The sequence below is a fragment of the Trichosurus vulpecula genome, chromosome 3 (assembly GCF_011100635.1).
Source record: "Trichosurus vulpecula isolate mTriVul1 chromosome 3, mTriVul1.pri, whole genome shotgun sequence".
In the NCBI taxonomy this organism is placed as follows: Eukaryota; Metazoa; Chordata; class Mammalia; order Diprotodontia; family Phalangeridae; genus Trichosurus; species Trichosurus vulpecula.
Genome location: NC_050575.1, coordinates 63,837,132 through 63,861,117, shown reverse-complemented (window position 1 = coordinate 63,861,117; position 23,986 = coordinate 63,837,132). Strand labels below are relative to the sequence as shown.

Genomic DNA, 23,986 nt, shown 5'->3' with positions numbered 1-23,986 from the left:
GGAGGAACAACGAAAAAGAGTTAAGGAGGCAGTAAAGTAGACCACACTAGGCCAGGACTCAGGAAAAAAATGGGATCTATTCTTGACTCTTCCACTACCTAGCTGGGCATCATCTGGACAAGTCACTTCTATTTCCTGAGCCGAAGTTTCCTCATCTATAAAATGAAGGGGTTGAACTAGGTGATCTCTAAGGGTCCTTCCAGTTCTAACCTTCCTTGCTTTGTGTTCCAGCTGTCTGTATTCTGTAATCCCTTTTAGCATTCTATGATTCTTATTTTTTAATTGGAATTTTTTTTTCTTTTTGCAAGAGGGAGACACCTATGGGACATATTTGTTACTTCTGATTTCTATGGTTATAATTCCTAGGATTATATGGTTATCCTGTTGCAGAAGAAAAATCCCTCTACCACACGGCATTAATGTCTGGGCATGCCTTTTCCCACCTTCCATACAGTATTAATTTGCTGTCTCATCAAGACTTTTACAAATAAGACTTATTATACAGATAAGAATATAAACATCGATTTTAATATACATCTCCAATTCACGTTACTATGAAAGCTAATGCCTCTTTCTAAAATCCCAACCTCAGCGTGATGGGAAGGATGCAGCCAGGCCAATCCCCTTTAGCTGATCAATAGTCCTTTTCCTAACGCATCATGTTTCACCTGAGCATGCAAACATTTTAGTGATTAGCTGTCTAAACGTTCCCAGTCATTATGTGGAAACAGTTTAGGGTAATCATTCCAAGACTCTATTTATGTGGTGCCTGATTACTTAATTTTCTGATGGGTCAGGCTCTACTACCACTAAGGCAACTGTGGTTAAATTAAAAAATAATCCTTACATTGATTTCCTAATGTTCTAAGAATAATGGAAAGTCCTAAAAAGGGAGAGGAACTCCTAATACATGAATATTAAAGTCACTGGGTAATCCATCATCCCCCTGATTTGCAGTCCTTGAATATTATTTTCCAATGAAATTATGACTTAGAAAAATGTGAGCACTAGAAGAAACCTTAGAACATAGAATGTCAGGCCTAGAGGAAAATTCTAGAGAATAACTATTAAAATCTCATCATTTTAATAGATAAAGAAACTGAGGACCTAAGTTACAGAATTATTTGTCCATGGCCACACAATTAATAGGTGGTGGAACTGGAATCAAAACCTAGGTTTACTGTCTCCAAAGCCAGAGAACCCAAGTTCAAATTTAGCCTCAAACACCCTGGACAAGTCACTTAACCCTGATTGACTCACCAAAAAAAAAAAAATCACTACTGAATATCATGTTGACTAGCATGACAGGTAAGCGGGCTTAATTAAGGGTTGGCAGCTAGGCTGGAAACAACAGGCAAGATAGGCCTAGGGTGCAACAGAGGGGTGTGGTAAAACAGGAATGTAGTACCAGACACTTGTTAATATGATTTTTAACAATTCCATCTTAATGACAGAACAATTCACTCTCCACAGCCAACAGGGATATATTCTGTAATAAGGAAAGCCACAGGTATTGCAGTAAAGGCCCAAAAGGCCTGTGAGGGATAATAACAGGAGGCTAAATTTTCAAATCTTACCAGAGGGTAAAAACAAATATCTGTCCCCACATCTGACAGATGGCTAATTAGTCATTTAAAACATCTTTATCAAACAACCCAGTAGGGGCAGTGAATTGTTCTCACTGACAAGGACATTACCTTCAAAGAAACTTCTCTTAAAACAAAAGAAAATGTATTTTCAAAGTGTTTTCACAGCACTTTTTTCCATCTTTTCTTTGCGTTTGTTACACAGTAATTAGTATCATGTTTACTTGGTTCCCTATGTTTTCCTAACCAAACTAAGCTCAATGATGGCAGAGCTTTACCACTATAATAGCAACACAGATGTTTATAGGGTATAGTATATGACTGTTGAATTTTATAGATTAAAAAAAAAAACTGGAGACCTGTTGAATTTAACACATCGAGGACTTTTATGAGAACTGTTGGGACCAGGAGGATCATATTGGCTTCAGAAACACCACCCTTCTCTTCTGTACTCTTCCTCAGGGGTCAGGCACTTGTCACTAGATTCAATTTATTTCAAATACTTTCTACTTCATGTAAAACACTGTGGCCAGGTGGCTGGGGAGACAAAGTTGAAAATGACATTTTGAAGAAGTGTTATGGAAAAACAGATTTGAAGACAGAAGGCAATTACTAATTGTGAGACCTTGGGCAATTTACTTAAGGTGTTTGGGACTTGGTTTTCTCATCTGTAAAATGAAGATGGTAGCTACAGTTCTTTTCAGATATAAATTCTAACATCCATGTCCTCAAGGAGTCAAACAGAAGAAATAAGACATAAATTACTTCTGAGTTAGAAGTACAAAGAAGTCAAATAGAAAGGCATGAAAAATATGAGGGGAGAGACTTTGCCACTGGAGGAATCTAGGGAGGCTTCATGGAGGATGTAATCCCAAGCTGCACCTTCAAAACACGGAGATGAGAAGGTATGGAGAAGAGAGGGATAGGCATTCACTGCTGGCAGGGGACGGGTAGATGCAAATGTACAGAGTAAGCAGGGGCCGGGATGAAAATGGAGAAGCAAGGAGTCCAGATGGCTGGAATGCAGTGTGGATGGAGGGAAGTGATGTAAATAAAAGAAGGCCAGGAAAACTGAGTCTGAGCCAGATTGTGGAACGCTTTAAATATCAAGCTAAGGATTATGTACTTAGTGGCACTCACTCTGGGACAACGAGGAGCCACTGAAGGTGATCAATGGAATGATTTTAATCAATTGCTACGATAACAATTCGAACTCGGAATTGGTCAGCTTTATGATTAAGATGCCAGATTATTCAAATAGTAGCGTAACTGGAAACAGCTATAACTGGAAATGTGAATAGCAACATAACTGGGACAAGAAATATAAATGTTTATATTGTCCTCAACACCCAGCAGTCAATGTTCTGACCAGAACATATTTAAAAACTGTTGAAAGAATGAATCAGTGACCTCCCTGGTTTTTTCTTATTTAGACAGTCTATATTTTATGTCTAGCTCTTACACACTATAGTCTATTCTTCTAACATCCTATATTTCAAAGTCTTTTCCAGCTCAAATATTCAATAGTATTCTGCATCTCCCCCAGTGCTTAGTCCCAATGCTATGCACATAGTAGGCACTTATTGGTTAGTTACTGGAAGGAGGAGTAAGTTCTGATCATTTAAAGTCATTCCTGCAACCTTCTAACACTGAATCATAGGATTTCACATGGATACCAGCTTAGTGCCTTGCATATGGAGCAAAGCATAGCAAAAAGGAGCTGTCTTGAAATTTGGCAGCATATTCCTTAGAGGCAACAGATACATTTTAAATCCAGTATCACCTGGAAGAAGTTTTCATTTGAAAACCACACAATCATGCAGCTCAAATAGTGGCCAAAAGACAGCTATTTAAAAAGAAAGAAAAGAAAAGGAGATTCAGCAAGAACAGTCCACCCCTTTGAACTACTGACATTCTCTCCCTGTCCTCTCCACCCTAAACCATAGTGATAGGACAAAAATGGTGACTTGAACCACAGTCTGACTTTTCAAGGTCTATGCTTGTCTGCCTCCCATCACAGACTCTGAGCACTGCCCCAGATGCTGTTCTCTCTACAACTCAGTCCCTGCCCGAGTGCCCACTGGGCACAGGGGTAGTTTACCTGAAAGTCCAGGGCAAAGAGCCATTAACCTCAACTTCTTTACTACACACCTGGGTCTTTTCAAAATCATGAAAGTCTCCAACTGCCACATCAATGAAACCACAAAGGATTCTCTGAACAGTAGCCAAATTGCAGGTGTTAATTTAATAAGGAACTTAAACATTCCAAAGAACTCACAGGATCTCACTGAAACTGAGCTCCTTAAAGAATAAGACCTCCCTGTCCCCCCTTTTTTTCTAAAGGTGGCCCCATCCCTGCAATCAGAAAAGTTGTGAAAGTTCAAGGTGAGAGGGAGACCCTCTGGACAATGGGCAACATCCACTCTAGTTCAGGTTCTCATCACCTTGCCTAGACTATTAATTGCAGTTGCTTTGCTATGGGTCTCCTTGCTTCCAGTCTCCCTCTCTCCAATGCATTTTATATAAAGCTGTCAAATTAATATTCCTAAAGCACAGGCCTATGTCACCTCCCTAGCTCAAAAAGCTTCTGTGCCTGCCTATTGCTTCCAGGAGAAAATACAAATTCCTCTGTTTGACATTTAAAGCCCTTTGCCATCTGGCTCCAACCTGTCTTTTCAGATAGATCTATTTCACATCATTCCAGCTTGTGCAATCTTATCTTCCAGTCAAACTATCCTAATTGCTGTTCCCCATGCATGACATCACACTTCTCCTCCCTTATTTGTGCACATGGCCCATCCCTTCCTCATGGCTGGAATACTCTCCCACCTCACCTCAGCCTGCCTCTCCCCCACCCCAAACCAAAATTCATATAGTATTTCCATTTACCTATCCATATACATGCTGTTCTTCTCTTCCCCCAAGACAAAGTTCCCTGAAGACAGGGATCTTTCTTTTCCTGTTTTTGGTCACAAGCACAGTAATCCTTTTTAAAAAATGCTTATTAAATTGAATCGAACAGGTGGCAGAGGTCATCTAGTTTACCTGATACCTGAACAGGAATCAATCAATTCTTTCTTGGATTGAGAAATCCCTTCTACAATATCTCTGACAAGCAGTCATATGGTCTTTGGACAAAGACCTCCAGTGCTGGAGAATTCTATAGTTGACATTCATATATCACTTTAAAGTTTGTAAGACACAGTATATACACATTGTTAGTTTTGATCACTGGAGCCAAGCAGAATAAATACAATTTTTCTAGATTTCCCATGACAGACCTTTAGCTATTTGAAGACAGTGATCATGTACCCCCAAGTCTTCTCTCCTCCAAGCTACTCATGCCCAATTCCTTCAATCAAGTTTTGTACATCATTACTTCCAATCCCCTTACTATTCTGGTTGAGCTCCTCTGGGCAAAATCAAGCTTATCAATGTGCGTCCCAAAACGTGGGGCTCCAAGCTAGGCACAGTACTCCTGGCTAGGTCAGAGGACAGTGGGACTAGAAGCAACTGTGCCCCGAACAGACTTCTGTTCTTGTAGCCTAAGGTCACATTAGCTGCCATGCTAAAATGAGATAATCTATGTGCAGCACTTTGTAAACCTGTAAGAGCTATACAAGTGACAGCTATTACTATTGTTAAAACCACCCGATCACTTTTACCCTTTCTGAGCCACATCTTCACCCCACTGTACTTGTGCAGCTGAATTTTTTTTTAAGTAGGGAGGGGGTCAGTGCTTGTCACTGGAGAGCTTCAAACAAAGGCTGGATGACTACTTGTTTGGAATGTAATAGAGGGGATTCCTGTTCAGGTATGAGTTAGATTTGATGCCTTCTAAGGACCCTGACAATTTAGATTTTGTGATTTACATTTATACTTCAATGCAACTGATTTCATAAGCCAAGGAACATCATATTCGGTGCACATCACAAATCATCTCATTCTATGCAATAATTATACATGTTTTTCCATAAATCCTCCATAGACTGGCTACCTGACACACTGGAGGCCTTCTTCTAGTTATCCTTCCCCTTCTTGCCCATTATCTGAAAGCAATGATTAAAAAAAAAAAACATTGACTAGGACAAATCCAGAGATCTACAGCACTAGAGACTTCCTCCTTCATGTAACTAATCCACTAATCAACAATGGATCCAGTTGTCATCCAGTTCTGAATCCACCTAACTGTACTTTCATCCATTCCAGGCAACTGTGTATATGGTCTGGGTACTCTCTCCAACCTAGCATCTGTAACTCCAACAGTTTCTCATTCATTCAGGGAGTTATAAAGAATAAAGAGCAGCATACCTCCAGCACACAACAGTTTACATGTTTCTCTCCTAGGTAGGGCAGGAATTATTCCCATTTTACAGGTAAGAAAACTGAGGAAAAAATGTTTCACTCAGGTTTTCTGACTTCAAGTTCAGAGTTCTACTTCCTCACATAAAATGACACCATCTAAATCAACAATCATTAGAACCATAAAAAGAACCAACAGGAAAGCCTCCCTTCATTTCACTCCCATTTGTAAGAGTAAATACTTCCTGGCAAGTTCAGAGGGTTCCAGTCCTGTGATTCTGCTCCCAACAATGGAATTTTTCTATTCACCAACTGACGATAAAAACACCTAGGGTCAAATGCCAGAAGATCTGAAGTGAGCCCAAGCATTAGACACTTTGCACCTTTAAATTTCAACCTAGATGAAAGAAATATAGGGCATGATATGGTAGACAAGCACTGGACTACCCTGAGTTCTGGGCTTGGGTAAATCACTCCCCTCTCTGGGCTGCAGTTACCTCTATGTAATGATGGGAATGGAAAAGATGCTTTCTAAGGTCCCTTTCTGCTCTGACATCCTATGCCTAACCAATGATAGAACAAAAATGAAAAGGGATAAGCAAAACAGCTTCAAAATCCAGAACTGTCTTCTGAAATCAATTAGTTATAGGTACGTTGTTCATCGAATAAGGCCCCATTATATGTCCCACCCACCTGACCTTTGCCAAAACATGTCAGTAAAGACCTGTCCCTCAACGGGACCACTGGACCTTGTTAAGGAGGGTCAACAGGACCCCTGGACCTTGGAAAGAAGAGAGGCTGGTGCTAAAAGCTAGAACGTCCCTATTCGGAGATCCCACGATGGGAAAGCTAGCCATTGATCACATAGGATATGACACAGAAGGAACTGACCAGCACAAGGGGCAGTCACTTAGCAAATGGTGGGGTGGGGTGGTGATGGGGAGCTTCAGTCCATGGAGGAAGCGTCAAGTTCTCAGTGGTAGATGAGAGAAGGGGAGCAGCTCCTACTCTGGGGCCAGGAAATTGGAACGGTTCTTCGGGTCAAGAAAATAAGGCAGACAGGATTAGTGCTAACAGAAAGCAAGAATCCGGAGGTAAGAAAATGAAGGTGACAGTAGGAAAGAATTGAGAGGAGCAATTGGGGGTGGGTAGGTAAGGACGTCCTGGGGGCGCACAGGAGTGAGAGGAAGGATCCCCCCAGCATTAGGGACACTCCTTGGGGGACATTTTAGGCATCTACCATCCCTATGGGGTCAGAAGGGAGCTGATAAGGCGAGGGCGCCCAAACCTCACCTGGGGACGTCCACCTGCCTACCCCCATCATGTGGAAAGGGGACCCTCCCCTTTGGAAGTATCATATTCTGTCTCATCCCCTCAGGGTCAGAGCAGACCCCCTTGCCCTGGGGGTGGAGCTCCTGGGCTCCCCGCAACTATCGGGGGTCGGCTGGCTGTGTCCCATCCCTTTGGGCTCCGAGGCCAGCTCTCGGAGAATCATCCGGGATCTCCCCCGTTCCCGCGTCCAAGGAACGTTAGGCGGGCTAGCTCACCTGCGCGACCCCCGCTCTGGCCGCCACTGCCGCCTCGGCACCCTCGGGGCCGCCCTCCAGCTGCCTCTCCCGGTAGAGAGCCCACAGCCCCACGTTGGGCAGGAAGACAAGGGCCGTCAGCCCCAACGCCACAGCCTGCAGGAGCCGCTTCTCCTTCCGCTTCATCGGGGCCGGTCCCCCTGGCGCGCGCCCGCCCCGGCCCCGGGCACCAACTCCACGGCGCCCGTAGCAGCAACAGAGACCGCAGCAGCAGCGGCCGGGAGAAGCGGCCGCGGCGCCGGCCCCAGTCCAACTCCCCGACACTTCCGCTCCGCCGAGAGAGGAGGGGAGCCGGGCGCTACCACCACACCCCCACCTCGGGGGGAGGGGACAAAGACCCACCACCCATTCTCCCCCACCCCCCCCCTTCCCGCCAGGTTTCACTAGCCCCACCGCCTCCCACCTCGAAAAGACCTATCTGTACTCCTGGTCATCCTTAATCTGCGCCTCATTCAGGGCTGGCCTCAGCCGGCCTTGGCCATGAGATGGGGGGATGAGTTCATGCTCCCCCTCGCCGGTCCCCAAATGGTCTCACCCGCCCGCTGGCTTAGGTAAAGTCCAGGAGTTGACTGAAGGGAGGGCTAACAGGTCGGAATGCGATCTTGTCGCTGGGGGTGGGGAGGGGTGGCTGCCTGGCGCGGTCGTTTAGGTGTGGTTCAGAGGACGTGGCGAGGCGGGAGGGGCGCTCCTCTACCCGTGGGGAAACTGCGTTATCTGCCGCTGACTAAGCTGGTCCACCTGGAAGAGACCACTCCCACGGGTTTAAGGGGCCAAGGTTTCCGGGCCCTCGAAGCCCGGGAAAGGGATGGGTGTGTATGGGCATCAGTGGGACTCGCGCACGTGTGACTAGTGAATCGAAGTTCTGGGCGGGTTGGGCTTCCCTGCCCTCTAGGAGCTGTAGCCCCCAGGCGCCCCCTGCTGCCAAAGAGGGTGGTAGATGCCCGAGAGGCGCCAGTTTCGTTTTTGGAGAAATGCGGCGGGGTCAGTTCGAGCTCTGGGAAGGGCGGGTGAGGCGAGGAGGGGATGCGGAAGGGCCTCAGTTAGAGCCCTAGTTAGAGCCCTTTAGACTGGGCAGGTGGGGAGGCTGAGCTCCGCCGGCGAAGGGGATGTCCAACAGCGCAGTTGGGTGCACCCCATCAGCCCTAATAGATATCGACGGGAATGAATGGGTTGCGATGAGCATCTTTGGATGGAGTACCACACATTGCAGAGACTACAAATTCATTGGAATAATACTTTTTAAAAATTAAATTTTATTTTCTCAGTTGTCAAGCATTTACTTTTTTCTTTCACCTCGCTCTTGACTGGGAGTTGTGGCGGCGTTGGGGGGTGAGATGGGGGGGGGGGGGTGGAATCCTTGTAACAAGTATAGTCCAGCAAGACAAATTGCACATAGGAGCAGTATTAATAGTTTACACACCCGTTCTTTTACAGAACATTTTCAACGCCTTTTGCTTCTCTAATCCCATTTGATCCTTAGAGCAGTGCTCGTGCCGTAGGCAGCAGATATTATTATTCACAATATGAGGAAAAGGAGGTTTCAGAGATTGTGAAATTGCTAGGACTCCACTAAGTACACAGGTGGAGCTGGGACTGAAACAGGTTTTCTGGTTCCTATGCAGCAATAGCTTTGGGGTTTGGCGTGACAATGGGAAGAACAGTGGACAGAGAGATTAACTGAGATCCTGTTCTAAGGCTTCCGTGTAATAGCTGTGCCACGTTGAACAAGTTAATTTCCTGAGTTTGTTTCCTCATCTGGAAAAAGGGTCTACTAATACTTAACACTACCCACCTCCCAGGGTTGTCAGAAGATGAAAATGAAAGATTTTTGCACAGACTTTGCAATCCTAAAGTGCTAAATAAATGTGAATATTATTAATATGATTATTAACAAGCATCATTAGCTGTGGTGGATTGGGAGTCACCAGTTATGTCTTCTAGACCCGGCTTTGTCTGATCAAATCACTTTCCTCCGTGGAACTCCCGTTTGTAACATGAGAGGATTGTCCCGTATGATCACTGAGGCCCCTTCCAGCATTAACATTCTAAGTTCCAAGCTGTCTTTCAGTTCTCATGTGTTGTGATTTTGTTGGCAGAAGCTATAAGATTTACTCAAAGACCAAGTAAGACAATTCTGTTATCCAGGAAAACAAAGTTATTAAGCCAGGTTAATGAAAATCACAATAAGAACATACGGTGGGGGTAGGGATTGGGGAGAAAGAATTGGCCATAACTGTCTGCTAAAAGCAAGCTAGGCAGTGAATATGTTCTCAAGGAAAAGAACCACCAGTGAGGCAGGGATGATACAAACATCCTATCCTCTGGGAGGCATCACACTGCTGGGGTTGCCACTAAAATAAATAGCAAGGATTATGCAATTAGAGTGCTTGCTGTTTTAATTACTTTTCCTCTTTGTAGGAAGGCAAAAAATTCCTTATGAAAAAACATAGTTTTCTTGTCATTTCCTTCCTCTCCAACAGTTCAATGGGAGCCAGTCATTTTGTTTTCCACTAGGTGGCACGTTTCAGCAAACTTCACTGTGGCTGCATAAGAGCAGCATAATAAAGTGTTCAGAGAGCAGGACAGAGAGATGATAACCTAACTAGCCTTCCCTAGATGGGTGAGAGGAATGCACTGTTAATGAGAGTAGAATCAGAGAACCAAGGAATTTGAGGGCTTTTGGGACATAGAATGTCAGAGCTGGAAGAGACCCTAGACAATAAAATATCAAAACGGTGAGGGACTTAGATAAAACATACATTGTTAAAGTTGAAGGGGGCTATAAGAATCATTTAATCCAATGCCCCATCATTTTACACGCGGGAAAACTAGAGGGGAAGTGAATTACTCTAGTTTACATAATGAATCAATGTCAGAGTTGGAACTAGAACCCAGGACTTCAGATCCTCAGTCCAATGTTCCCATTTCACCAAGTTGTGATTGGTGGATAACATAGTGATGGGACCTGAACATTTCTTTTTTTCAGTCTACAAGGTTCCCTTAATCATATTTTCTTGTTTCTCCTTCCACTACCTGACTATCCATCCCACACAGATCTTCTGGTCCCTTCAATAACTCCGTATTTTCTAATGTAGCACCTACTTGTGATAATCCTTCAACTTGCTCTCACACTCAGGGATTGGGTTCCTAAAGGGCTTCTGCTACCTCAGTTTCTGGAAGTAACCCTGTGAGTCTGCACTTCTAACACTATCACTCATGACCCCCAACAGTATGCTTCCCATTAATAATCAGCCAGCAGACGCAATTAGTGCTTAGCAAAGATATTTATTAAAGAAGCATGTACTGCTCCCATGTAAACCTGAGGTGCAGTCTCCTATAAACACACAAGCATCTGTAGGAACAGCACAAACTTAGAGCGGTAAGGCACATATGTAGGAAACATATGTGGATAAAGCTACTCAATATTTTAATACTGCAGGGCCTGCAAGTCCTTTTTTATTTCTTTTTCCCTAGTGGAGTCCTCCCAAAGTTTGTTGCTAGGGACAACACCTCTATCAGGTGGATTGTTCATGGGGTTCCCAGGGACTACTTGTCTTTGCAGTTCTCCTCTTGATTTATGGTGCTAACTGTCTCTTGAGTCCATGGCAGGCTATCTTTTCTGTTGCCAGAGGTCCCACTCCTTGAAGCTGCTTCTGGCCTCAAGTGACTGCCCATCTGTATCTGTCAGGAGTGTATATGTCTGCTTTCAGCAGTATGTGGTCTCTCCTACTGGTTCAATGGCTCTACTTCAGAGTGACATAGCCAATTGGGGGGAGGTGCAGGAAAGAGAAAGAAGTGGGGCAGCAGTTCCCCACACTCCTTCAGGCTGCCCAGGTGTGGGGGTCCATTTTCAGCCCAGCCAGTCACCATTTCTCCTTCTGACACTGATCTCCTGGCTTTATCCTGAGCAAAACATTCCATCTCTAGGCACTGGTAATTTTCACTGGCTTCTAGTGCCTTCCATCTTTTATTTCCTTTTCATCTTATATGTAGCTTGTACATATTTGTTTCCATGTTGTCTCCCACATTAGATTGTGAGGTCCTTGGGCAAGGACTGTTTTTGTCTTTTTTTATATCCCCAGCTAGCCCATAGTGGGTACCTAATAAATGCTTATTAACTGACTTCTTCATCCAGTCAATAAATATTTATTAAACATCTTCATGTGCCCAGAGAAAGATGATCACATTTCATAAAGGCATCACTGGGTGTTAATACCTTATTAACATCAACACCCAATTACCTCTGTTCTCTTATATTTGCTTTCTGTGACTACATTAACTATGGGGAAGGGCATGGGAGGGAGAGAGATCAAATAGTTCCCTTTACATAAACTCTTTTGACTGGCTTTCAAGACTGTCTATATTGTTGCTGTACCATACCTACCCAAATAGTTTCCATTCCTTCCTAAAATGCACCTATGCCCTGGCCAGTCTGGTTCCCTGTGTCCCCGAAGAACATGTAATATGCAGTTGTTATAACTGTTATTCACCAAGTTTACTTCTGTCTCTATGCCTTTACCACTCACTCTAACCAGGATGGTTATTCCCCTGCCCCTTTCAGCAATAATAATCATAATAACAGCCATGTTTGTGTAGTACTTTGTAATTATAAAATTTTTTGGTGTTTAATTTGATCCTCACAAAAGCCTTGCTTTGAGTGGCAGTTTCCAGGACAGTTACTTATTGTTATCATATTTTACAGATGAGGAAATTGAGGCTAAAGTAGATTAATAGTATATATTTACAACTGGAAACAGCATTATAGGTCATGTAGTCCAATACCTTTCATTTTACAGAGGAAGAAACTGAATCCCAGAAAGGAAAGATCGCGATGACCTCTGAGGTCCCTTCCTCCTTTATAGCCTATGATTCTATGATTTACCCAATGTCACACAAGCAGTAAAGTAGTAGACCTTTTGTTTTTCACAGCACCACAAATGAAATGACTTATCCAAATTCATGCAACCATAATTATCAGAACCAGGACTAGAACCCAGGTCTCCTGACTTTCACTTTCATTCCAGCTTTCTTTGTGTATCTCCTTGACCTATAGATGTAGCATATAAAGAATAGGAATACATTCAGGGTAGAGGGTAAAGGAAAGTGTTTAAATTTACAGATGACCCTGCATTATGGGTGACAATGTTAACCAATATTTGATACCACTACAAATGGACACTGCTTTTATAGTTAATTGAATGTGATCAACCCATACAGAAAAAAGGGCAAGTTATTTTCCACCTCTACTGAGTTAAGGGAATAGGAAACATTGTGCTAAAGTGTCAGGGATAGGAGAAAGTTGTACACAGTAACAGCAATATTGTTCAATGAAGGACTGTGAATGACTTAGCTATTCTTAGTAATACAATGATCCAAGACAACCCCAAAGGACTCATGATGAAGCATACTATCTGCCTCCAGAGGAAGAACTGATATCGATTGAATACAGACTGAAGCATGCTATTTTTCACTTTCATTCATTTTTTTCCTTTTATTTGAGTCTTCTTGTACAAAATTACTAATATGGACATGTTTTACATAATTGTACATGTATAACCTATATCTGATTGCTTGCTGTCTCAGGGAGGGAAGGGAGGAATAGAATTTGGAACTCAAAACTTTAGATAAAAACGTTTAAAAATTGGGAAAAAGAAGCATCAGATATTTGGTTAGATATAATGATAGCAGGGCAGGTAGATGCCTCACTGGATAGAGAGCCTGGAGTCAGGAAAACTCATCTTCCTGAATTCAAATCTGGCCTCAGTCACTTACTAGCTCTGTGACCCTTAGTCACTTAATTGTATTTGCCTCAGTTTCCTCATCTGTAAAGTGAGCTGGAGAAGGAAATGACAAACCACTCCAGGATCTTTGCCAATAAAACCTCAAATAAAATCATGAAGTTGGATACTACTGAAAAACAACTGAACAACCATGATGACAGCAGAATTTATATAGAACTTAACAGTTTCCAAAGTGCCTTACAAATATTATCTCATTTGATCCCCACAACAACTCTGGGGAGTATTGCCATTTTTATCCCCATTTTATAAACGAGAAAGCTGAGACAGACAGAGGTTGAGTGATTTTCCCAGAGACACACAGCTAACAAATGTCTAAGGTTTGATTGGCACGTAGGACTTCCCAATTTGAGGCCCAGCACTCTATCTTCCGTGCCACCTAGCTGCCAGAATTTACAGATGGTAAGGATTGTTAAACAATGAATGACTGGTTACATTATAAAATGTCTTTCCTTAGATAAATTTATAAACAAAAGACACTAACCTGTTCAACATGTTGTCAGTATGATTCTGGCCACTGGGTGGATTAAATAAACAAAGTTTCTTCTGGAACTGTTGCTTTAGCTCTCAGTTTCAGAAAACTTTGGAAGTAGATCCCTGAGCTTGAACCTCTCTCTGCTTTACTGCAAAAAAGCTATGCAATTTTGGATAAGTCGCTTAATGTCTCTAAGCCTTATAGATGTTGCCTCATCTGTAGAGATGGAACTAGTAAGTATCAAGGGACAAATAGAGTTATGTTCCAAGGTGGACAAAATAGAGTGAACTTAAATAAACTACAAAGCGATGAAGGAAGAGGGAAGTTCTTCATACAGCGACAGCAGAGATCAAGAAGTATGGTAACTCTGCCTTTTGTCATGATGTGGTTATGGTAATTCCCCTATATTTGCTAGGGGATATAAAAAATAGCAGCTTGGGGCAGCTAGGTGGCGCAGTGAGTAGAGCACCGGCCCTGGAGTCAGGAGGACCTGAGTTCAAATTCGACCTCAGACACTTGACACATGTACTAGCTGTGTGACCTTGGGCAAGTCACTTAACCCCAATTGCCCTGCCAAAAAAAAATAGCAGCTAGCTTTGGAGAAGTTTGAGAAATTGGTAACTTCAAAAGAAAGCTAGATTCCAGTGAGCCCCAGAAGATGGAAGAATGGTGAAAGGGTAAAGTGGACAGTTACTAATTTAGAGCTATAAGGATCCTTAGAGGTCATCTAGTTCAACCTCTTCATTTTACAGATGAGGAAACTGAAACCCAGGGAAGTAAAATGACCTGCCCAAGATCACACAACTCAGAAGTGGCAGAGTCAGAATTTGGGCATAAGTCCTCTGACTCAAAATCCAGCAATATTTTGATAGTACCATGAAGGTTCTAGAAGATGAATGAAAATGACAGGCTGGGAAAGGTAGGGACTGAATGTTGTGTTGTTTGTCTTTCATGCTCAAAGAGGACCAAAATAACATCATGATGTTGGGGTCAGTGTACAGTGTGTCCAGCTGGGGCTGATCATACCAATAAAAGCTCAGAAGACTCTATCACAGGTCAGGCACAAATAGTCCATATGAGCATTTGGGTGGGAAATGGTGTGGGTAATGCCTGTTGACTTGTGTGTAAATTGGATTTAAGTGAGACAGAGTTACACGAAGTTGTCAGCCTCACTCTCTCTTCCAGAGTCATAAGAGCCCAGTGGCAAGACAAAAGTCAATGACCTTGGTGTCTTTGGTGTCTGACAAAGCTCTAAGTATCCTATAGCACCTGCTTCCACTGCCTTCATGGCCCATTGAAACAAAATGTTCACATCCACCTATTCCACTGGGGAAGTCTTCACATGCTCAGGGTAGATACCCCCCTAACTCACCAACAGTTACCCTCAACCTACTTTAACCCATCTATAGAAATGGTTTGCCAGGGTGTAATCGTTATATATGCTGCATATGTGACAGCTGCTCGACACCACAGGTGAGAGCTGGGTGACAGGTGGACACAAAAGTGGATGAACAACCCTAAGGGCTCAGCAGCTCTCATACCAGAGGTGCTAGTCCTCCCTGAACACCCCATACACTCCAAGGGAGAACAAATATGCTGTAAGGAAATGAATGGAGGAAAGGGTAGTCAGCAGCCTGTGTAATATCCCAGGCATCATGCCTAGCAAATATCCCTACTCCTGGCAGTGAGTTGGAGGTTTGGGGATGGGGTGGGGAGAGGAGAAAAATCTTTTTCATCCTGATAGAAAGGCACTGAAGGAATGACCATGGTTTCTGGAAGACTGTTGCCATATTATGGACCTTAAATGCCAAGCAAATGAGTTTGAATTTTACTCAATAGAAAATAGGAAACCACTGAAAATTTTCTCTTTCTTTTTCTTCCCTTGCAATCAGAATTTAAACTTAGTATCCCCCCTCAATTACATGTAAAAACAATTTTAACATTCATTTTAAAAACTTTGAGTTCCAAATTCTCTCCTCTCTCTCCCCTCCCCCTCATTGAGAAGGCAAGCAATTTGATAAAGGATTATAGCTTATACACATGTTCAGTCATGCAAAACATATTTCCATGTTACTCACATTGTGAAAGAAAACACATTAAAAAAACCAGGGAAAACAAAGAAAGTAAAGAAAAAGTATGCTTTGAGCTGCATTCAGACTCCATCAGTTTTTTCTCTGGAGAGGGATAACATCTTTCATTATAAATCCTTTAAAATCATATTGGACCATGGTATTGCTGAGAAGAGCTAAGTCAGAAAATTTTATTTTTCAAAAAATCAAGTGTTTTGCATTTATTTTTAAAAGTTTAAAGTATGTATTTAATATATTTTTTTATTTTTAACTTTTATTTATTTCTTTTGCTTTTATATCACATTGCTTCCTTTATGTTTCCCCTCCTGACCCAGGGAGCCTTCCCTTGTAACAAGGATTTTTAAAAAGATGAAAAAAACAGATCCGTAAAATCAATAAACATTAGTCTTTTGTCTGACAGCATCTTCTACACCCATATTCCTTCCTCCCCCCACCAATCCCAACCCATCCCTCTCAGTGCCAATAAAGGGAAAGGGGTGGGTTTTTCCATCTCTTCATCATTATAATTATATACCACTCAAGATTTTTGAGCAGAAGTGACCAGATCAGTACATAAGTAAAATCAGTCTGGTGGCAGTATGAAGGATTGAGTGGGGGTGGGAAGAAGAAATTGGAGGCAGGATATCCTATTATTCCCCAATTGTTAGTGTTCTCTCTCTCCTCAAACTTCTAGAACTATTGTAGCAGTGGTACAATAGAGTGGTAAATAGAGTTGTTTAGCTACTTTTATTTACTCCCACTCTACTACTCACTCATTGCTTCTATGGGTTTCTTGGTATAAATTTTTTTCCTCTACTTTGAGAATTTATAACAAATGAATCCATAATTCTCTCTGTCTCTGCCTCTGTCTCTCTCTCTCTCCCCCTCTCTCTCCAACCGGAGACTGCATTCTGCCAAAACACCACAGTTTTAAACCTACCTCTCTTTCTTCTCTCATTCTTCCTCTCAAAAAGTACAACCACATTAGCAATGCCTGTGGTTAACATTGTTTATTACAACTGTCTGCTTAAACTACAAAACAAGCATTTAAAACAAAGAAAGGCAAACAAACTTTTGAGAAATTCCCTGCATAGAAGGAAAGGCTTCAGGCTCTCAAGACTAACGGTGAAAAGGGAATAACTAATCACTACCTTGAAGTCTGCAGGTAATTAAGGGAGACATTTACACAACACAACATCCATCCCCAAATTCCTCATGCATAATTAGTCCTCACAGCCTTACTCCCAGAGTCCTGGTGTCCACTGTTCATGGTATCTGTGTCCAGTGTCTTAGCTCCAAATGGCTTCTCTCAGCCTGCTCTTCTCCAGGTTCATGTATTTCTATGCTTCTCCTTGGGAGCTAGGTTAGTTGAGACCGACCAATCGAACATCAAGGTTGAAAAATGACAGCTTTTAACAGGCACCATTAGCATAGCCAATGTTTACCCAGCTAATACCAAACTCCCCTTCCAATTCCATTAAGGAAACGTCTTCACACTCCATAAAGGGGTAACAGACGTAGGTACATATTAACACCTAATATCTCTGTTACCTTTACTTTTTGTGATATCAGATGAGCTGGGAGGGGGAGGGAGAGGATTGTTTGATCAGAAAGTGTCTTGATCAATTCCCCTGACTATCCTATGCTTATTAATGTCTATGTTTTATCCTCTCTGACAGAATGGAAACTCCTCAAGGGCAGGGAGTGTTCCATTTTTGTCTTTATCTCTTTAGTGCCAATCTCAGGGCTGTGTACATAGTGGGTGATTAATAAATATTTAATTAGGAGGCTACCCAAATAGACCGGACAAATAGTTCTGATGTCCTGTACTAGGGGGATAGGAGTATCAATAGAGAGTAGGGAATAATGTGAGCGATGTTTTGGAATGAAAACAATAGGTTTTGGTGACTGATTAAATAGGAGAGATGAAGAGGAAGTCAAGTTTAAACCAAAGTTTACAAGTATGGAAGACTGAGTGAATGGATATACCACAGAAAGAAAGAAATACTTATTTTAAGGAGTGTTGGAGTCCCTTGATCTTTGCCACAAGTATCCCAAGGGAACAGAGAAGAATTCAGAAGGTATTGTCAAAAACATATTGTTGTTAACATTGCCCAACACCACAAAGCATAGTATTCTTAAAAATCTCCCAAAGTATAACTCGTTTCACAAAGCTTTTCCCAGGGGAACAAAATGTAGTTAAATAGAAATGCACAGGGAAAACTACCCAGGTAACCAGATTTCCTTGAGCTTCATTACTCTGCCTTGGAAGTCTCATGAGATTCTCTTGCTCCTTTCTCTTGTCAACACAGTCATCTCTCCAATAATAAAGGCCAATTTAAGAAACACTGGTTCAGAAATTTAAGATATCTTACTTTTATAAGCTGTTTATAGGGATCCTTAAACGAGTAGAAAGGCCGATGGTTCCTGTTAGAGCTATTGGCAACAGGTATTGCCCAGATGCAAGACTTATTCAGTCTTGAACATGTTTCAGGTAAAAACGGAACAGGTAGGTAGAGATGCCTTTAGGCAATTGGAAATGTGGGCCTGGAGCTTGGAAGAGAGGTAATGGCTCAACATCTAAATTTGGGGGTTATTTGTGTAGAGGAGGGATGAATGGCATTACCATGAGTGTAAAGACAGAGAAGAGAAAGGCCAGGGGTAGACTTTTACATTGAAGTAATAAGGAAGAGGTAATAAGAAATCAATGAAGGATCAGTTAGTGGGATGGAAGAAAAACTACATGGTATGTTGTGTTCGAATCTGAGGAAGGGGAAAGTAGAGTAGGAAAGAAGGGTCATAAGGTACAGAGAATTAATTCAAAGGGGATGAGGGTTAAAAAAAAGGCCATGGGATTTAGAGTCATTGGTGACCTTAGAGAGAAGGCTTAGGGTAGTATTGTGAGAACAAAAGTCTAATTATAAAATGTTAAGGAGAGAGTGGGGATAGCAAGAAAGTGAAGGGATTGGGTACAAACAACTTTTAAAACAAGTTTAGCAATGAAATAGAAGAGAGAGCAGGGACACTTGCTAGATGGAAAGTTTCAAATAGCAACTCCTCCATGAAATCTTCCCTGATTTCCCCAGTTAAATGTGACCTCTTTCTTCTCCTCACATCATTTTATTTCTGTGACTCTTAAGACATTTAGCATGTCTTGCCTCTGGAAAGGAAGTATGCTATAGCAGAAAGATCCCTGGACTTGAACCTGAGAGAGAAGGTACCTGGGTTTGAGTCTTGGCTCTGATATGCACTTGTGTTACTCAGCGGAAGTCACTGAATCTCTCTGAGCCTTCATTTCCTCCTCTGGAAAATGGGATGGATATAATAATACTTGCTCTAATTACTTCACAGAGTTGTTGCAAAACATGTTTCCTAAATTTTCAAGTGCTATATAAATGTGAGTTATTACTCCATCTTGTGTTATTGTTATTCTATCTTAACACCTCTACTAGACTACAAACTCCTTAAAGGTAGACATTATATCTTCATGGTGACATACTACCTGCTATAGGGCTATACGTGCAGTAGGTGCCTCAAAAATGTTTTAAGAACAGATAGAATCACATAATTTTAGAACTGAGGTGATCATTTAGATCCTTCATTTAACAAATGGGAAAATTGAGGTAGCTAAGGGTTAAGTGATTTTGTCTCTCTGACTAGATTGTAAAATCTTTGATACTTCTTTGATACTTTGTACTTCCTCCATAACACTAGCTCATAATAGGTAGAAATCATACAATGTAAGAGTTGGAAGGAACCTTAGGAAGGAAGGAAAAAAGCATTTATTAAGCACCTAATATGTGCCAGGCACTATGCTAAATGCTTTACAAATATTATTTCATCGGAACTCGTAACAACCCTGGGAGGTAGGTGGCATTATTTTAACCATTTTTACAGTTGAAGAAACTGAGGCAAACAGAGGTGAAAGTGACTTTTCCCAGGGTCACATAGCTAGTAAGTGTCAGAGGCCAGGTTTGAATTTCCTGATTCTGGGTCCAGTGCTCTATTCACTGTATTACCTGTCTTAGGTGTCATCTAGTCCAAGGGTGGGGTCCTCATTTTACAGAGGATGAAATGGAAGCCCAGAAACAGTAAGGGTCTTGCTGAAGACTGCATGAAGAGTTAGTGGCAGAACTGACTCAGGTGTTTAGAGTCATAGTCAAGTGCTATTTCCGTTGTCTTATACATCCCGTCATTCCCCCTAGCTCTCAGCACAGTTCCGAGTGGGAAGGAAGTGCTCAGTAAGCATTTGCCAAAGAATGAAAAATTGAGAAAGCTTTGTGTTACTATCAGTGTTGGGTCATCAGGAAATTTCAGCCAAGCAAATAACATTTAAAATGTGCTAGGCAGCATCAGCCCGACTTCTTGGGCTCGGCCCCACTGCTGAGAAGAGAATAAGGAGCTATAAAATGGAAATTGATGGAGAATCAAATTCTGAGCAGATGTCAGAAGTACTTCCTCAAGTAGAAACTTGGTTGATGGGATGAATGACCTCTCTTTCAAGGTTGTCACAGCTCTGGCATCTGGAGTCTGTCAGGTGGGGCCCTAGGAAGTCACTTTGTTTTTTAGGGAGGGAGTACGCGAAAGAGCTTGAAAACTCTAGACAAATTTATATGTTCCTCCTTCTCAGAGACTCCCTCTTTTATTTGGCACTATTGATCCAGGCTCTGCCACTTAATACCTAGGTAACCTTGGGCTACTAATTTAACTGAAGCTGGGCCTCAGCTTCCTCATCTATAAAAATGAGTGGTGTTACACCATCTGAAGGCAGGCAGGTGGCTTAGTGGATAGAGCGCTGGGCCTGGAGTCAGGGAGACCTGAGTTCAAATCCGGCCTTGGACATGTTCTAGCTATGTGACCCTGAGCAAGTCACTTAACCCTGTTTGCCTCAGTTTCCTCATCTGTAAAATGAGCTGAAGAAGGATAATGGCAAACCATTCCAATATCTTTGCCAAGAAAACCCAAAATGGGGTCACAGAGAGTCAGAAACAATTGAAAAATGACTGAACAACAAACCACCTGACCTTTCCTTCAAATTTATAATGGTACAGATTGATTCTATGGCTTCCTCTGGAGAAGTGGCTTTAGTCTAAGAAGGCAGTCTATATCTCTAATAGCTCATTCCACAGCACATTTTGGGTAGTATACCATTGTAACCAAGAGGGACTATAAGTGTTTGATGACCCACTTTCCCAATCCACATGATATTCTGCCCTTTCAAGGCGCAGCTCAAATGTCACCTGTTCTGTGAATCTTTCCCTGATCTCCCCAAGCAGATATGATCTCTCTTTCATCTAATTCCATATCAGGTCAAACCGTTCTTCTGTACTTGTATTCTAGTTTCTAGTCTATTTATCTTTTAGAATTTACCACTGGAAGGGAATGTTAGAGATCATACAGTTCAACACTCTCATTTTACAGATGAAAATTTGAGGCCTACAGAGGTTATGTAAATTGTCCAAGCAGGGCCTTGGGATTCAAATCTAGGTCTCCAAAATCCAGACTTTTGACTCTAAATTGAGGGCTCTTTCCATCATACCAAACTACCTCTGTGTCTGCATCTTATTTTCTTTGCTCAATTGTGAGCACTTTGAAACAGCGTGGATGATTTTTTCATATGCTTTTGTATCTCCCCAAGAATTAAGCATGAGACATCATACTTAATTTTTTTTGAATGTTGAGTGAAAGAAAAAGGAGTTGAGTTAAATGAATGAATGGAGTCCACATTCTCTCACTTACCGATGTAATCTATTCCTACAGGTTCAACTATCATCTCTATGTGGATGATTTCCAGACTTAGCTCTCTAGCCCAGACCCCTTCACTGAGCTCCATTACCACATTTCTATCTGCCTGCTGGGTGTCTGCACCCCAAATGTCCTACTGGCACTTCAATCTTAACATAGCCGAAATTGAACTCTTTATCTTACGCTAACATTTATATTTCTGTTAGTGTTACCACTATATCCCCTGTCACTCAAGCTTTTAACTCTGGAGTCATGCTTGACTCTTCATTCTCCCCAATCCTTCCCCCTTCCACTACCTCCCCATGTCAAATCAGTTGCCAAATTCTATTTCCACTTTAATAGTTTTCCTGATGTGTCTCCTTTCTTAAACTCCTACTATAACTACCCTAGCTTAGACTTTAATTATTTCTTACCTGAATTAATGCTACAGCCTCCTTACTGGTCCTGTTGCCTCAGGTCTCAACTCTCCCCAATCCATCATCCATTGGCCTAATACTCTTCATAATATACTCAGATTGTTGCCTCCGCTATGATGCTTTTTCAAACCCTATGCAGACCATTCCATCCAACCCAGACCAATAAGAGATTTCTCCCTCCTCCAATTTCTCACAGCACTTACCACATACATCACCTGCTATTGCATTGTCTAAACTTGCACCTTCTAAAGACCTTGGCCTGGAACACTTAACCCTTATAGCTCAGAACTCCTGCCCTGAGGCTTAGGCTGTCCTGTTGGTGAGTATGTCCCATGGATCACTATATCTATCTGGCCCAGCTGTGTTTCACATTCCTGCCAGACAATCTTCTCTCCATCTATCCTGCTACCATGCACATACGTTCCCTCTTCCCCCATCCCTTCACTTTCCAGCTCTAAAAATAAATACAGTTAAGGAGGTACAACTCTAGGAGTATATCATTATTGGCAGATGACAAGAATAGAATTGTGTCCATTTCTGAAGGCCAAATTTGAGGAGGGATACTGACAAGCTTGTTCAGAACAGGGTAACTGGGAGGGAGGGTGGGAAGTAACCAGAAACCATGTCAATAACAGGGTTGGTTAAAAAAAATAATAAACGATTATATTGTGGTTACTGTCTTTGAATATCTGGAGGGCTGTCCCTGGGGAAAGTGATTTGATTTATTCTATTCAGTCCAAGAGGGCATAAAGAGGACCACCGGGTAGAAGTTATAGTGGGATAGATTTTGGATAAGTCTAGCATCTCTTCTGGGTTTACACCCACTTCTGGGCTGCTATCAACTTGTACTCAAACTCTTAGGTTGAGTCTCCAGATGATGATTCTCAGAGTTCTAGGGGTCCCCCTTTGGGGTTACATTCCTAGCACTATAATTCACAAACCCACATCAGTGTACTTCCCATCGTCGATCAGCCAATGGACACAGTTAGCATTTAGCAAAAGCATTTATAAAGATGGCAAGGTAAAAAGGGTAGCTACAGCATATGCCCCTCATAAACCTGAAGCATACTTTATAGCATGATAGACCTTAGACTTGGAAGGACTCTTAGAGGTGAAGTAGTCCAACCCCCTAGCATTTCAGATGAGGAACTTGATAGGGAAATTAAATGCCCTGCCCAAGTAGTAAGCATCTGAGGTAGAATTTGAACCAGGATCTCTGACAGCAGTCAGTGTCCTTTCCGCTACACCATGGTATTTCCCACAAATACACATAACATCCGTGGGAAGAGTGGGCTCAGATAGAGTGCAATAGTGGCCAGGTACACATGTAACACATGTGTGTGAAAAAGGCAACGAAAGTACTGGCTGGAGGAAATGTGAGTCCTTTCTCTCTTCCTAGAATCCTCACGTAGCTCTTCTTCAGTGCGATATATCTTTTGGGTCTGTTGCTCAGCATGTTTTGGGCTGGGTCTGACCAAGGACCTAAGTGAGACCCATGGATCATTCAACAATTGAGAAAAAGAGATTTACTTAGTCATAGTAGAAGGATGTTCAACAAGAATATCCACTGAGGACACTGGAAGTTGATTCGGCTGAGCAAAGCACTCCTGCCTCTGAATGCCCCACGAGGACTACCAGCCATGAACTAGCCTGATTCATACCGGTGCTGGTGGAAGGAAACATCTGTTCTAAATGGCATCTTCCTTTAAAAGGTGCCATATACCCTTGTCCTTCTTGTCTTCTGAGATGTGGAGTGTCTAAGGACCTCCTGCCACTATGTACCTGTACTTCTAGATTCTTGGGAAGCTAAGAACAAAGACTTAATTGAGCTCTGAAGTTCTGGGCTTCACATGACAATGCTATATGTTAATTGAAAAATGTTATGATGTACACTATGCACTGGGCGTAATTTGCAGGCACCGAACTTTTTTAATGAGGTGAAGGATACAAGAGAGTTTAGAATTCCTGGGGTGGAATTGCTAAGAAATGGTAAGTGGATGAGAGGTGTA

At 42.2% G+C, this 23,986-nt stretch overlaps 1 protein-coding gene across 1 annotated transcript in view; it reads right to left on the bottom strand.

Annotated features, from left to right (window-relative positions):
• The window catches only part of GALNT10 (polypeptide N-acetylgalactosaminyltransferase 10), a 179,516-nt gene extending 171,789 nt beyond the window's left edge, over window positions 1–7,727 (bottom strand). Inside the window, exon 1 of the mRNA XM_036752856.1 lies at window positions 7,436–7,727. Within this exon, the coding sequence (XP_036608751.1) occupies window positions 7,436–7,600 (165 nt within the window). The 5' untranslated portion in view covers window positions 7,601–7,727. The remainder of the gene's footprint in view (window positions 1–7,435) is intronic.
• Between the last annotated feature and the right edge of the window lie 16,259 nt (window positions 7,728–23,986).